This window comes from Oncorhynchus kisutch, linkage group LG8, assembly GCF_002021735.2.
Source record: "Oncorhynchus kisutch isolate 150728-3 linkage group LG8, Okis_V2, whole genome shotgun sequence".
Classification (NCBI taxonomy): Eukaryota; Metazoa; Chordata; class Actinopteri; order Salmoniformes; family Salmonidae; genus Oncorhynchus; species Oncorhynchus kisutch.
Window position 1 is genome coordinate 34,426,656 of NC_034181.2, and position 12,881 is coordinate 34,439,536.

The 12,881-nt window shown below is 45.4% G+C and overlaps 1 protein-coding gene across 1 annotated transcript in view; it reads right to left on the reverse strand.

Annotated features, from left to right (window-relative positions):
- The window catches only part of LOC109894892 (rasGAP-activating-like protein 1), a 63,160-nt gene that overhangs the window by 8,886 nt on the left and 41,393 nt on the right, over nucleotides 1–12,881 (reverse strand). The window contains exons 9-13 of the mRNA XM_020488551.2: nucleotides 9,487–9,604; nucleotides 4,638–4,791; nucleotides 1,972–2,036; nucleotides 1,626–1,738; nucleotides 144–336 (exon numbers count right to left, since the gene is read on the reverse strand). Of these exons, the coding sequence (XP_020344140.1) occupies nucleotides 144–336; nucleotides 1,626–1,738; nucleotides 1,972–2,036; nucleotides 4,638–4,791; nucleotides 9,487–9,604 (643 nt within the window). The remainder of the gene's footprint in view (nucleotides 1–143; nucleotides 337–1,625; nucleotides 1,739–1,971; nucleotides 2,037–4,637; nucleotides 4,792–9,486; nucleotides 9,605–12,881) is intronic.

Here is a 12,881-nt window from a genome sequence, read left to right on the forward strand (position 1 = left end):
TAGGAAAGGAGTACAAGAGATATGAATAAAGAAAAACACTGACACCACCCCAGTGTCAATTCTCTATCCAGCACTGAAAACACACCTTCATCTCGGTGACCTTTGTAGGTGCATTTGACCATTGACCTATTGGTGAGACTGACCTCGTTCTCTGGCTCAGGGAACTGCTCCTCCACCCTCTTGTGCAGCTGTTTAAAGGCCACCCTCATCACGGGAGGGCACTGGGCAACTGACCCCACGATGGACTCTACGACGATGGACAGATAGCCCTGCAGCATCTCCACACTGCTCTCCCTCACCTCAGCCTCAGACGCCGCACCTTTAAATGAGATACGCCTCCAGAGAGAAAGAGAGGGGTCAGTGTTACATTGAAACTAAATGTATACTGCCAAATCAATGATGCTCTGAAACGCAAGGGTCTGTCGGATCGTTACTGTGATCTTTGCTTTGTACAAAAAGCATTGTCACTAATTAGGAAGTCTGTGCACAGGGCAAATCAATACAACATCAAGACATTCCATGAATCAATAGATGCCTCAGTGTGTGATGTCTGTAGAGACATGAGCACATATGTGGACAGATAGCATAGTGTTACAGTACATAGCAGGTTAGGTCTGAGGATATTTAGGATCAGTCTGTGTAAATATCAGGTCTGGTCTGGGCTGTAGCGATGATAGATACTGGAGATGGGTGGGTATTAGGTGGTATTCACATAATAATAAGGAATTCCCCTCGACCACGCCCACAAATTGGGGAAACCAACATTCTTTCCTATTGACCCCCATTTTAAAAGAGGCAACTTCGTCATCGATTTTTGTTATACAGAAATAACAAAACATGCTGAAAAGCTGCTGTGTCGTTCAATGTACAAGCAGCCAGGTCAAAAATCCTAACCTACGATTTCGTAATATTCCCGCGTAGGGAAATAGAGCCTGCGAGAGGAACCCTCTGGCTTCAGGCTGTTCAGTGTGGGAGAGTGGGAAATGTGGGGATGCAGTGTCCAAGAAGGCTAAACGTAAAACATTTCATCACAGGTAAGACATTTAACTTGTTTAGTACAGTCCGTTTGTAACTCCACTTACTACTTGGAGCTGTATAGTTAGTTTGTTTGTGTTGTTGGTCTTGGCTAGCTTAATGTTCCATTCGCTAGCTAGCACTCACTCACTTAAACAGCTGCTAGCATCGTCATGAAAAGGCAGATGAGGGAAGCCCTACAATATTACATTTTTCTAAGTAGTGAGAACGCTAGGGAGCAGGCAATGTTGAAAAGTAATCTTTACACATGTTGTACTTTTCTTAAATGTTGTTTTGTAATTGACTAAAATCAGGCAACAAGAAAATTGCGTTTGGAAAAGATCAAGGTTTTGCTGTGAGCCAATGGGGTAACCTAGGTAACCACAGTTTTTTTTTCACCACAGGCGGGCAGGGTCGCAATGTTCTATCTTAGGGGGTTCTCTCTGGTTGCCAGGCAACAACCTTCCCCCATTTTTACATTCCTTTTTCATATCTTGATGTTGTTGTCTCTAGTCAACTGTGAAGATGTTGTGTGCTGTTATCCAGGAAACTATTACATCTCATAAACCATTTTTTACATCTGTATTTCTACACCATTATTTCCTCTTTACCTGGTTCTGTTCAGGTCAATTTTACACGGGTCCAGCTCAATGTACTTCTTCTCCTCAAAGATGCGGTTAATGATGGGCTTCAGGACCTCATGAAGGTACAGCATCCCCACAGCCTGCCAGTTCACAATACCTCACATTTACAAAGCATACATTCAATGCTATTTTATATTTATCCGGCTAACACCAGTTATTCAGAATAATAGTGGTTCTTAGATTTAAGTCTTTGGCATGTATATACTGTGGGACAGGTGTGAGCATAGTGTGACTGCCAAGAGTGAATCCAGCTAACATGTTGGATTGAGCATGCCTAGACAACATGATGAGAATATACTGGAGTTCCACTCACCTTCATGAACTGGTCCATGGCTTTAGAAGCTAGAGAGTTGGACCGGAACAAGGTGTTTGGATCCGCTGTCAGAAGGATACATGAAAAGGAAGAGGAATGTAAATAACAAAAATGTAACATATCTTTATAACATAGGACAGGCTATACACTTCAGGGAAATCATATTTCTAAACCACTGTATATGGGGCTAAGAGGAGTCATGAACCAGATATTGATCTTGGTCTACGAGGGTCACCCAAATACTAGCGCTACTCTAATTTCAGTATTCAAAGATGACTGTCTTTGGCCCTCTTTGCTACACAGTTACCTTTATCCTTGGAGGGAGGAACATTAAAGTAGTCATGGTGATATGACCTGTTACCAAGTGTTTTAGTTGTATACCTAAAGGTCATTTGTGAGAGGGGATAGGGAGGAGCTGCCTGCACTTTCACGACATAAAGGATAGTTAGAAGTTTGGGTCCACCACACAACTTCTATGGTAGTTTTTTTCTCATTTGTCTTTGTGCCCTGATTTAATGTCTTGCTGCTCCCCAACATCTATTTTGATCTCCCTTTCAGATCGTGTGGAGTTGCTATGGAAACTTAGGCATTTTGTTTGTAATCGCAAGGCACACGAACAGAAAGAGAAGAAAACACGCAGAGGACAACAAAACTCCTTATGACTTAGCCTGGGGACGCGGGTGGAGACAGAAATATAATTAATGAACACGCAGAACTTGTGAAACGACTTAAGGGTGGATAATTGTCGGAGGTCTGATAAATATAGTGCTGGCAGGCGTGCACCGCCCGCCCACACAGCCCGACCGTGGCTGCTGCTACGATTAGAGAAAGAGCGTCAAATCAGTGTTAAATACCAACAACGCTTAGAGCCTCTGTGGGATACGCAGGAACAAGAGCAGGTGAGCAGCTGGGCTCTTATTCAATCTGCCTAGCACACATACAGTACCAGTCAAAAGTTGACACACATTCAAGGGTTTTTCTTTATTTTTTAAAACTATTTTCTCAATTGTAGAATAATAGTGAAGACATCAAAATGATGAAATAACACATATGGAATCATGTAGTAACCAAAAATGTGTTAAACAAATCAAAATATATTTTATATTTGAGATTCTTTGAAGTAGCCACCCTTTGCCTTGATGACAGCGTTGCACACTTGGAATTCTCTCAACCAGCTTCATAATGTAGTCACCTGGAATGCATTTCAATTAACAGGTGTGCCTTGTTAAAAGTACATTTGTGGCATTTCTTTCCTTCTTAATGCATTTGAGCCAAGCAGTTGTGTTGTGACAAGTTAGGGGTGGTATACAGAAGATAGCCCTATTTGGTAAAAGACCAAGTCCATATTACATCAAGAACAGCTCAAATAAGGAAAGAGAAACAACAGTCCATCATTACTTTAAAATTAATCTGGTAAAAGTTTCTTCAAGTGCAGTTGCAAAAACCATCAAGCGCTATGATGAAACTGGATCTCATGAGGAACACCACAGGAAAGGAAGACCCAGAGTTTCCTCTGCTGCAGAGCACAAGTTCATTAGAGTTAACTGCACCTCAGATTGCAGCCCAAATAAATGCTTCACAGAGTTCAAGTAACAGACACATCTCAACATCAACTGTTCAGAGGAGACTGCGTGAATCAGGCCTTCATGGTCGAATTGCTGCATAGAAACCACTACTAAAGGACACCAATAATAAGAAGAGACTTACTTGGGCCAAGAAACTTGAGCAATGGACATTAGACCGGTGGAAATCTGTCCTTTGATTGATGAGTCCAAATTTTAGATTTTTGGTTCCAACCGCCGTGTCTTTGTGAGACGGAGAGTAGGTGAACGGATGACCTCCGCATGCGTGGTTCCCACCATGAAGCATAGAGGAAGAGATGTGATGGTGTGGGGATGTTTTGTTGGTGACACTGTCTGTGATTTATTTAGAATTCAAGGCACACTTAACCAGCATGGCTACCACAGCATCCCATCTGGTTTGCGCTTAATGGAACTATCAGTTTTCAACAGGACAATGACACAACACACCTCCAGGCTGTGTAAGGGCAATTTGACCAAGAAGGAGAGTGATGGAGTGCTGCATCAGATGACCTGGCCTCCACAATCACCTGACCTCAACCCAATTGAGATGGTTTGGGATGAGTTGGACCGCAGAGTGAAGGAAAAGCAGCTAACAAGTGCTTCAGCATATGTGGGAACTCCTTCAAGACTGTTGGAAAAGCATACCAGGTGAAGATGTTTGAGAGCATGCCAAAAGTGTGTAAAGCTATCATCAAGGCAAAGGGTGGCTACTTTGAAGAATCTCAAATATTAAATATATTTTGATTTGTATTTTTTTTTTAAATGGGTTACTACATGATTCCATATGTGTTATTTCATAGTTTTGATGTCTACACTGTTATTCTACCATGTAGAAAATAGTACAAATAAAGAAAAACCCTTGAATGAGCGTGCAAACTTTTGACTTGTACTGTACACTCAAAGCTCCTTCCCACACGGTACACTACCTTAACCTACACACTCCCTGGTTGTTCACAGCTTCACAGGGATTTGTTTCCCTACATCCAAGAGATTCAGTGGTCATATAACCATTTTTTTTTTAAAGCTCACAAATATGACTTTCCGATCCAATGTTAAATTCCCAAGCCAGCCCGTGTCTCTTACAAGTATGGTTGACCTCACGGGTGCTGAGGTAATCCAGAAAGGGAACCACCAGGCCCTGGCCCAGGTAGATCTTGACCAGGGTCATGGCCACATCCTGCCGGCTCTCAACCGTGGTCACCTCCTCCAGCATGGTCAGAGGGCTGCTGTCCTCCACCTGTGAGGGGTCATAGATAGTCAGGGTCTATTAGCCAGGTGTTCATATATGAGAGGAAGCTGACTTTGTGTCTGTCAGCCATGGAGCACATTATGCTCTCTATATAACCCTGTTGTGGAAGGATATTCCTTTTCATAGAAAGGAATCACGCATCATGGCATCTTCATATGGCATGAAAATGGAATTCATTAGTAGCTGAATAAATCATAACAATATCAGTGGCGGTCAATGCCCTTTAAGATGGGGGACACATTTTTTTTAGGAGCATGGCCTTATTTCTATTACAGTATGTTGGACGACCGTCATTCATATTCCATTCACCCAGTTCAATGTAACATCTATAGGTTTAGGCTACTAAATGACACTCAAATTTTGCCTATACCCATCATAAGGCTGTTACAACCTAGCGTATGAATGAAAGATCGCAACATAGGTGACACAGATCCAGAGAAAATGTTTAGGTGACAGACAGTGACACATGGACAGACAGTGACACATTCAATACAGCCTTGCACACTCTTACCTGCATCTAGCTGATCTAGGGTGTAATCATTAGTCCAACAGTTGCAAACGAGAGTTTCTATTGGACACATTCAGGTATGTTAATCCCAGTTTCGCTTCATTTTAAGAAACGTTTTTTCAACAGAATTGGCGGAATGAATACACCCCTGATCACACATAAACACAGCTCACATTCAGAGCAGCCACGTTGTATTCCTTCTCGTATCTTTTATTTTTTTTATTTTTATTTTACCTTTATTTAACCAGGTAGGCAAGTTGAGAACAAGTTCTCATTTACAATTGCGACCTGGCCAAGATAAAGCAAAGCAGTTCGACAGATAAAACGACACAGAGTTACACATGGAGTAAAAACAAACATACAGTCAATAATGCAGTATAAACAAGTCTATATACAATGTGAGCAAATGAGGTGAGAAGGGAGGTAAAGGCAAAAAAAGGCCATGATGGCAAAGTAAATACAATATAGCAAGTAAAATACTGGAATGGTAGTTTTGCAATGGAAGAATGTGCAAAGTAGAAATAAAAAAATAATGGGGTGCAAAGGAGCAAAATAAATAAATAAATAAAAATTAAATACAGTTGGGAAAGAGGTAGTTGTTTGGGCTAAATTATAGGTGGGCTATGTACAGGTGCAGTAATCTGTGAGCTGCTCTGACAGTTGGTGCTTAAAGCTAGTGAGGGAGATAAGTGTTTCCAGTTTCAGAGATTTTTGTAGTTCGTTCCAGTCATTGGCAGCAGAGAACTGGAAGGAGAGGCGGCCAAAGAAAGAATTGGTCTTGGGGGTGACTAGAGAGATATACCTGCTGGAGCGTGTGCTACAGGTGGGAGATGCTATGGTGACCAGCGAGCTGAGATAAGGGGGGACTTTACCTAGCAGGTTCTTGTAGATGACATGGAGCCAGTGGGTTTGGCGACGAGTATGAAGCGAGGGCCAGCCAACGAGAGCGTACAGGTCGCAATGGTGGGTAGTATATGGGGCTTTGGTGATAAAACGGATTGCACTGTGATAGACTGCATCCAATTTGTTGAGTAGGGTATTGGAGGCTATTTTGTAAATGACATCGCCAAAGTCGAGGATTGGTAGGATGGTCAGTTTTACAAGGGTATGTTTGGCAGCATGAGTGAAGGATGCTTTGTTGCGAAATAGGAAGCCAATTCTAGATTTAACTTTGGATTGGAGATGTTTGATATGGGTCTGGAAGGAGAGTTTACAGTCTAACCAGACACCTAAGTATTTGTAGTTGTCCACGTATTCTAAGTCAGAGCCGTCCAGAGTAGTGATGTTGGACAGGCGGGTAGGTGCAGGTAGCGATCGGTTGAAGAGCATGCATTTAGTTTTACTTGTATTTAAGAGCAATTGGAGGCCACGGAAGGAGAGTTGTATGGCATTGAAGCTTGCCTGGAGGGTTGTTAACACAGTGTCCAAAGAAGGGCCGGAAGTATACAGAATGGTGTCGTCTGCGTAGAGGTGGATCAGGGACTCACCAGCAGCAAGAGCGACCTCATTGATGTATACAGAGAAGAGAGTCGGTCCAAGAATTGAACCCTGTGGCACCCCCATAGAGACTGCCAGAGGTCCGGACAGCAGACCCTCCGACTTGACACACTGAACTCTATCAGAGAAGTAGTTGGTGAACCAGGCGAGGCAATCATTTGAGAAACCAAGGCTGTCGAGTCTGCCGATGAGGATATGGTGATTGACAGAGTCGAAAGCCTTGGCCAGATCAATGAATACGGCTGCACAGTAATGTTTCTTATCGATGGCGGTTAAGATATCGTTTAGGACCTTGAGCGTGGCTGAGGTGCACCCATGACCAGCTCTGAAACCAGATTGCATAGCAGAGAAGGTATGGTGAGATTCGAAATGGTCGGTAATCTGTTTGTTGACTTGGCTTTCGAAGACCTTAGAAAGGCACGGTAGGATAGATATAGGTCTGTAGCAGTTTGGGTCAAGAGTGTCCCCCCCTTTGAAGAGGGGGATGACCGCAGCTGCTTTCCAATCTTTGGGAATCTCAGACGACACGAAAGAGAGGTTGAACAGGCTAGTAATAGGGGTGGCAACAATTTCGGCAGATAATTTTAGAAAGAAAGGGTCCAGATTGTCTAGCCCGGCTGATTTGTAGGGGTCCAGATTTTGCAGCTCTTTCAGAACATCAGCTGAATGGATTTGGGAGAAGGAGAAATGGGGAAGGCTTGGGCGAGTTGCTGTTGGGGGTGCAGTGCTGTTGTCCGGGGTAGGAGTAGCCAGGTGGAAAGCATGGCCAGCCGTAGAAAAATGCTTATTGAAATTCTCAATTATGGTGGATTTATCAGTGGTGACAGTGTTTCCTATCTTCAGTGCAGTGGGCAGCTGGGAGGAGGTGTTCTTATCCAGGCATCCTCTACTGACGGGATGAGATCAATATCCTTCCAGGATACCCCGGCCAGGTCGATTAGAAAGGCCTGCTCGCAGAAGTGTTTCAGGGAGCGTTTTACAGTGATGAGTGGAGGTCGTTTGACCGCTGACCCATTACGGATGCAGGCAATGAGGCAGTGATCGCTGAGATCTTGGTTGAAGACAGCAGAGGTGTATTTAGAGGGGAAGTTGGTTAGGATGATATCTATGAGGGTGCCCGTGTTTAAGGTTTTGGGGAGGTACCTGGTAGGTTCATTGATTATTTGTGTGAGATTGAGGGCATCAAGTTTAGATTGTAGGATGGCTGGGGTGTTAAGCATGTTCCAGTTTAGGTCTATGTCTATGTGCTCTGTGAGGCCTCCCGAGTGGCGCAGTGGTCTAAGGCACTGCATCGCAGAGCTAGCTGTGCCACTAGAGATCCTGAGATCCTGGCTCTGTCGTAGCCGGCCGTGACTGGGAGACCCATGGGGCGGCGTACAATTGGCCCAGCGTTGTCCGGGTTAGGGGAGGGTTTGGCCGGCAGGGATGTTCTTGTCCCGTCGCGCACTAGCGTCTCCTGTGGCGGGCTGGGCACAATGCACGCTGACACGGTCGCCAGGTGTACGGTGTTTCCTCCTACACATTGGTGTGGCTGGCTTCCAGGTTAAGCGGGCATTGTGTCAAGAAGCAGTGTGGGTTGTGTTTCGGAGGACGCACAGCTCTCGACCTTCGCCTCTCCCGTGTCCAGAAGGGAGTTGGGACAAGACTGTAACAACCACGAAATTACCACGGAATTGGGGAGAAAAATGAGGGTAAATAATAATAATTCTATGTGCTCTCTACCTCTTACCTTTTCCCTTCGTTTGTGGACTTCAATGCACAACACATCAGGCGAAAAAACTTTTCCAAGCCAAACCATATCATAACTATTACACACAACCTACATCGTTGTCCCCATATTAGCTAAAGTAACGTCATAGTCAACATAGCTAAGAAAACTAAGACGTTAGTAAACCTGCTACAATCATGCAGTAACTATAGTGTATAGTCAGTTAAAAATGTAGCAGTTACACCGGCGGCAATAAAGTAGTAAAACCAAAAGCTTACCTTGACTTGGAAGAGTTCCAGTATTGTGTTGGATAGCCATAGCAAGCTAGCTAACATCCCTCTATTTGAGCAGGGTATATGAGTATGCTAAACTAGCTAGCTGCATTTGCTAGCTAAGTAAGTGAAACTGCTTCTCCTTTATTTTTGAAGAAATTCATTTGTTCAAAACTATTGTCAACTCCTCACCACATTGTATGAACTGCAGTGCTAGCTGGCTGTAGCTTATGCTTTCAGTACTAGATTAATTCTCTGATCATTTGATTGGGTGGACAACATGTCAGTTCATGCTGCAAGAGCTCTGATAGGTTGGAGAACATCCTCTGGAAGTTGTCATAATTACTGTGCAAGTCTATGGAAGGGATTGAGAACCATAAGCCTCCTAGGTTTTGTATTGAAGTCAATGTACACAGAGGAGGACGGAAGCTAGCTGTCCTCCGGCTACACCATGGTGATACCCTACAGATGGCTGTTGAGGCTACTGTAAACCTTCATTGCAAAAAAGTGTGTTTTAAAACATTATTTGGTGAATATATTTAGTATAATTTTTAAATGTTTTAACAATTTTATTTGTATGAAATTCACTGAGGTGGATGGTACACCCCTTCCTCCTCTGAAGAGCCTCCACTGAAAAATATCCTGTAGAATGAGTTAATAACAATGTGTTGTGTTTGTGACAGTAGTGTGATGCTGACCTCAGCAGGAGAGATGACAGACTCCACCAGCAGGTCAATGAGAGGCTGGTAGTACATGGAGGGCAGGATACGGTCCTCCACCAGACGCACCTTAAGACGCAGCGCACCCAGCTTACCTCTGTGGACAGAGAGAAAGAGAGGGAGGTCTCAGAGACAATACAGTCACAACACTCAAACAATACTCACAGGAAGTTTGCTTAGCACAAACATCTTATAGCACAAGCAGTGCTGAGTATTAAAAAGGGAATGTGCCCACACCGGGGATAAGTTTGGTGGATTGCCATGCGGGGTATGATGTGTGACAACCACTCTATAATGGCCTTTCCAGTTTCCTCTACCCTGCCATCTTGGGAGTGACAGACCTCCCTTCTGATAGTACCTTGTCATTCCTTCCGGAACAAATAACCCCCTAAATCTGTGACTCATTCCGTAATGACTCTGTGTGTGTGTGCCTTGCTATCACAGTTACCCTTGTTCTACTGTTATCACAGAGAACAGATGCCTGCAGAGCCCTAGCTGTATACCCTTGTCCCTTGATGAAACTCAGTGAGGGAATAAGATATTTAAACAGTGATCCGCCGGCTGTCTTCAAACCTTTGCCTTATACTTATTAGGCTGACATTCACCTGACAGGGTAATAAACACCTGAGAAAATGGGGGTCCGTTTTTCAATTGTCCATTTTATTTCAGCAATTTATTATTTTAGCTAAATATACTGAGCAAATATAAACGCAACATGCAACGTCAAAGATTTTACAGACTTTCAGTTCATCAAGAGAAATCGGGCCAATTGAAATACATTTATTAGGCACAGCAACTGGGGAGCCAGTCTCCCAGACAATCAGAATTGAGTTTTTTCCCACAAAAGAGGAAGCCAGATGTGGAGGTCCTGGGCTGGCGCGATTACAAGTGGTCTGCAGTTGAGGTTGGTTGGACGTACTGCCAAATTCTTTTAAAATGGTAGAGAAAATTTACATAAAATTATCTGGCACCAGCTCTGTTGGACATTCCTTCAGTCAGCATGTCAATTGCGCGCTCCCTCAAAACTTGAGACATCTGTGGCATTGTGTTGTGTGACAAAACTGCACATTTAGAGTGGCTTTATATTGTCCACAGTCTACAACGTCTCAACAGTGGAGGATATTCTAGAGCCAGTCTACCCAACGAGTCAGCACACCAGCACATCCAGCAAACCACTCAGGTCAGCGATGCCTGTTTATCCCTCCCGGAGAAATATGAAGGGACAACATCCCAATGCAGTGGCTTCCTCCTTCAGTGCTCCCTCTATTTCTCACATCAGATGCGAGCTCCCACCACCGAGAGGTCTAAGGTTGCCACGGATATTTCTCTGCTGACTGGGCGGGCATTGGAATGGGCTACGGCCATCTGGGAGAGAGGAGGAGCTCGAGACTTATGAGGTGTTCATGGCTCTGTTTTAAATGTATTTTTGATCATCCCGCGGAGGGCAGAGCAGGAGGTGAGTGTCTGCGTCAGCTCCAGCAGAGGAATCTGACAGCTACTGAGTATGCACTTACCTTCCGGACAGTAGCAGCTTCCAGTGGATAGAATGAGTCAGCGCTCAGCACATTATTTAGAAGAGGTCTGCACGAGGAGGTCCAGACTGAACTGGCCTGCCGAGATGACAACCTCACCCTGGACATACTCATTGCAATGGCCATCGTCTAGATAACCTCCTCCAGGAGCTTTGGCATCTCCATCACTTCTCTCCCTCCTTCGGCGAGTGTTCGGGATCAGAGCCTGAACCCATGGAGGTAGGGGTTACACGTCTTCCTGCTGCAAAACGAGGCAGACGGATACAGCTGGGGCTCTGTCTGTACTGTGCCCAGGGAGGGCACAAGCGCCAGCGGTGTCCATTACTTCAGAATCTGGGATCCATTAGAGCAGAGGGATGGTCACGTGATGTTACATCCCCTGGACCTGGAGTGAGTATTCCATCTACTGCTCTTCCTGTTAGACTATTTTTAGTACCCATCACTCTGGCTGACTGTCCCTTATGCCCTGTGTCTACATATTGAGTGGATTCCAGTGCCGCAGGGAACTTTATGGATCAGACCCTTGCTTCCTCTCCTTTTCCAGTTCAAGGTCTCGACTGTCAGCCTCTAGGATCTGGAACCATCACACACATCACCCAACCACTCACCCTCACCATGGAGCCCAATCACCAGGAAAACATCCCTTCATCACCATTGCACCAGTTCACAAGATCATCCTCTGTCTACCTTGGCTTCAGCGCCATAACCCTATCATCTCATGGTCGAGGATGAGAATCACCGACTGGTCACCTGAATGCCGGACGACCTGCTTTCCTGTCCCCTGTGGTTCCACGTTGTTTGAGAGTCCTGTGGTTGCCCTCCAGCCCAACATCCCGGAGGAATATCAGGATCTAAGGGAGGTATTCTCCAAGACCCGCGCTACCTGTCTACCTCCTCATCGCCCCTGGGACTTTGCCATTGACCAGTTTTCCGGTGCTTTCCTTCCGCGCAGACGCATCTACCCTCTGTCAGTGGCTGAGACCCAGGCCATGGAGGACTACATTCAAGAGGCGCTCCAACAGGGTTTCAACCGCAGGTCCAAGTCCCCTGCTTCGGCTGGTTTCTTCTTCGTGGCCAAGAAGGAGGGAGGATTACACCCTTGTATCGATTACCGTGGACAATGACATCACTGCAAAGTATATCGGGACCCTCTCCCGCTGGTGCAGTTAGCCATCGAGCAGCTCCGCTGAGCCCGGTTCTTCACCAAACTGGACCTGCGGAGTGACTACAATCTCATTCTCATCTGGGGGGGGGGGGGGGGGGGTGAGTGGAAGACGGTGTTCAGCATGATGTCTGGTCACTACGAGCACTTGGTTATTCCCTTTGGCTTAGCCAAGTCAGTGTTCCAGGCATTCGTCAACAATGAGTTCAGGGACATGCAGACGTCAGGTGATAGTGTACATCGATAACATCCTGATCTTCTCGACCAACCTGGAAGATCACATTACTCACGTTTTGAGCAGTCCTGGAACGCCTCTTGGCTAGCAACCTTTTCGTGAAGGCGGAGAAGTGCCAATTCCACCAGAGGGCTGTCTCCTTCTTGGAGACAAGGGTGGGCCTCGTAGGTTGGTTTGGTCTCCAGCAGCCGACGACGCCTTTCATCTCCTCAAGGGGTGTTTCACCTCCACCCCCTTGCTAAAACACCCAGATCCCACGCTACCCTTTGTGGTTGAGGTAGACGCATCGGAGGTGGGTGTCGGAGCAGTTTTGTCACAAAGACAGGGGGACACACTAAAATTGTATCCTTGTGTTTTCTTCTCCAAGAAACTGTCCCACGCAGAGAGGAATTACGACGTCAGCGATCGGGAGCTCTTGGTGATCGGTAGCTCTTGGCGGTGAAGT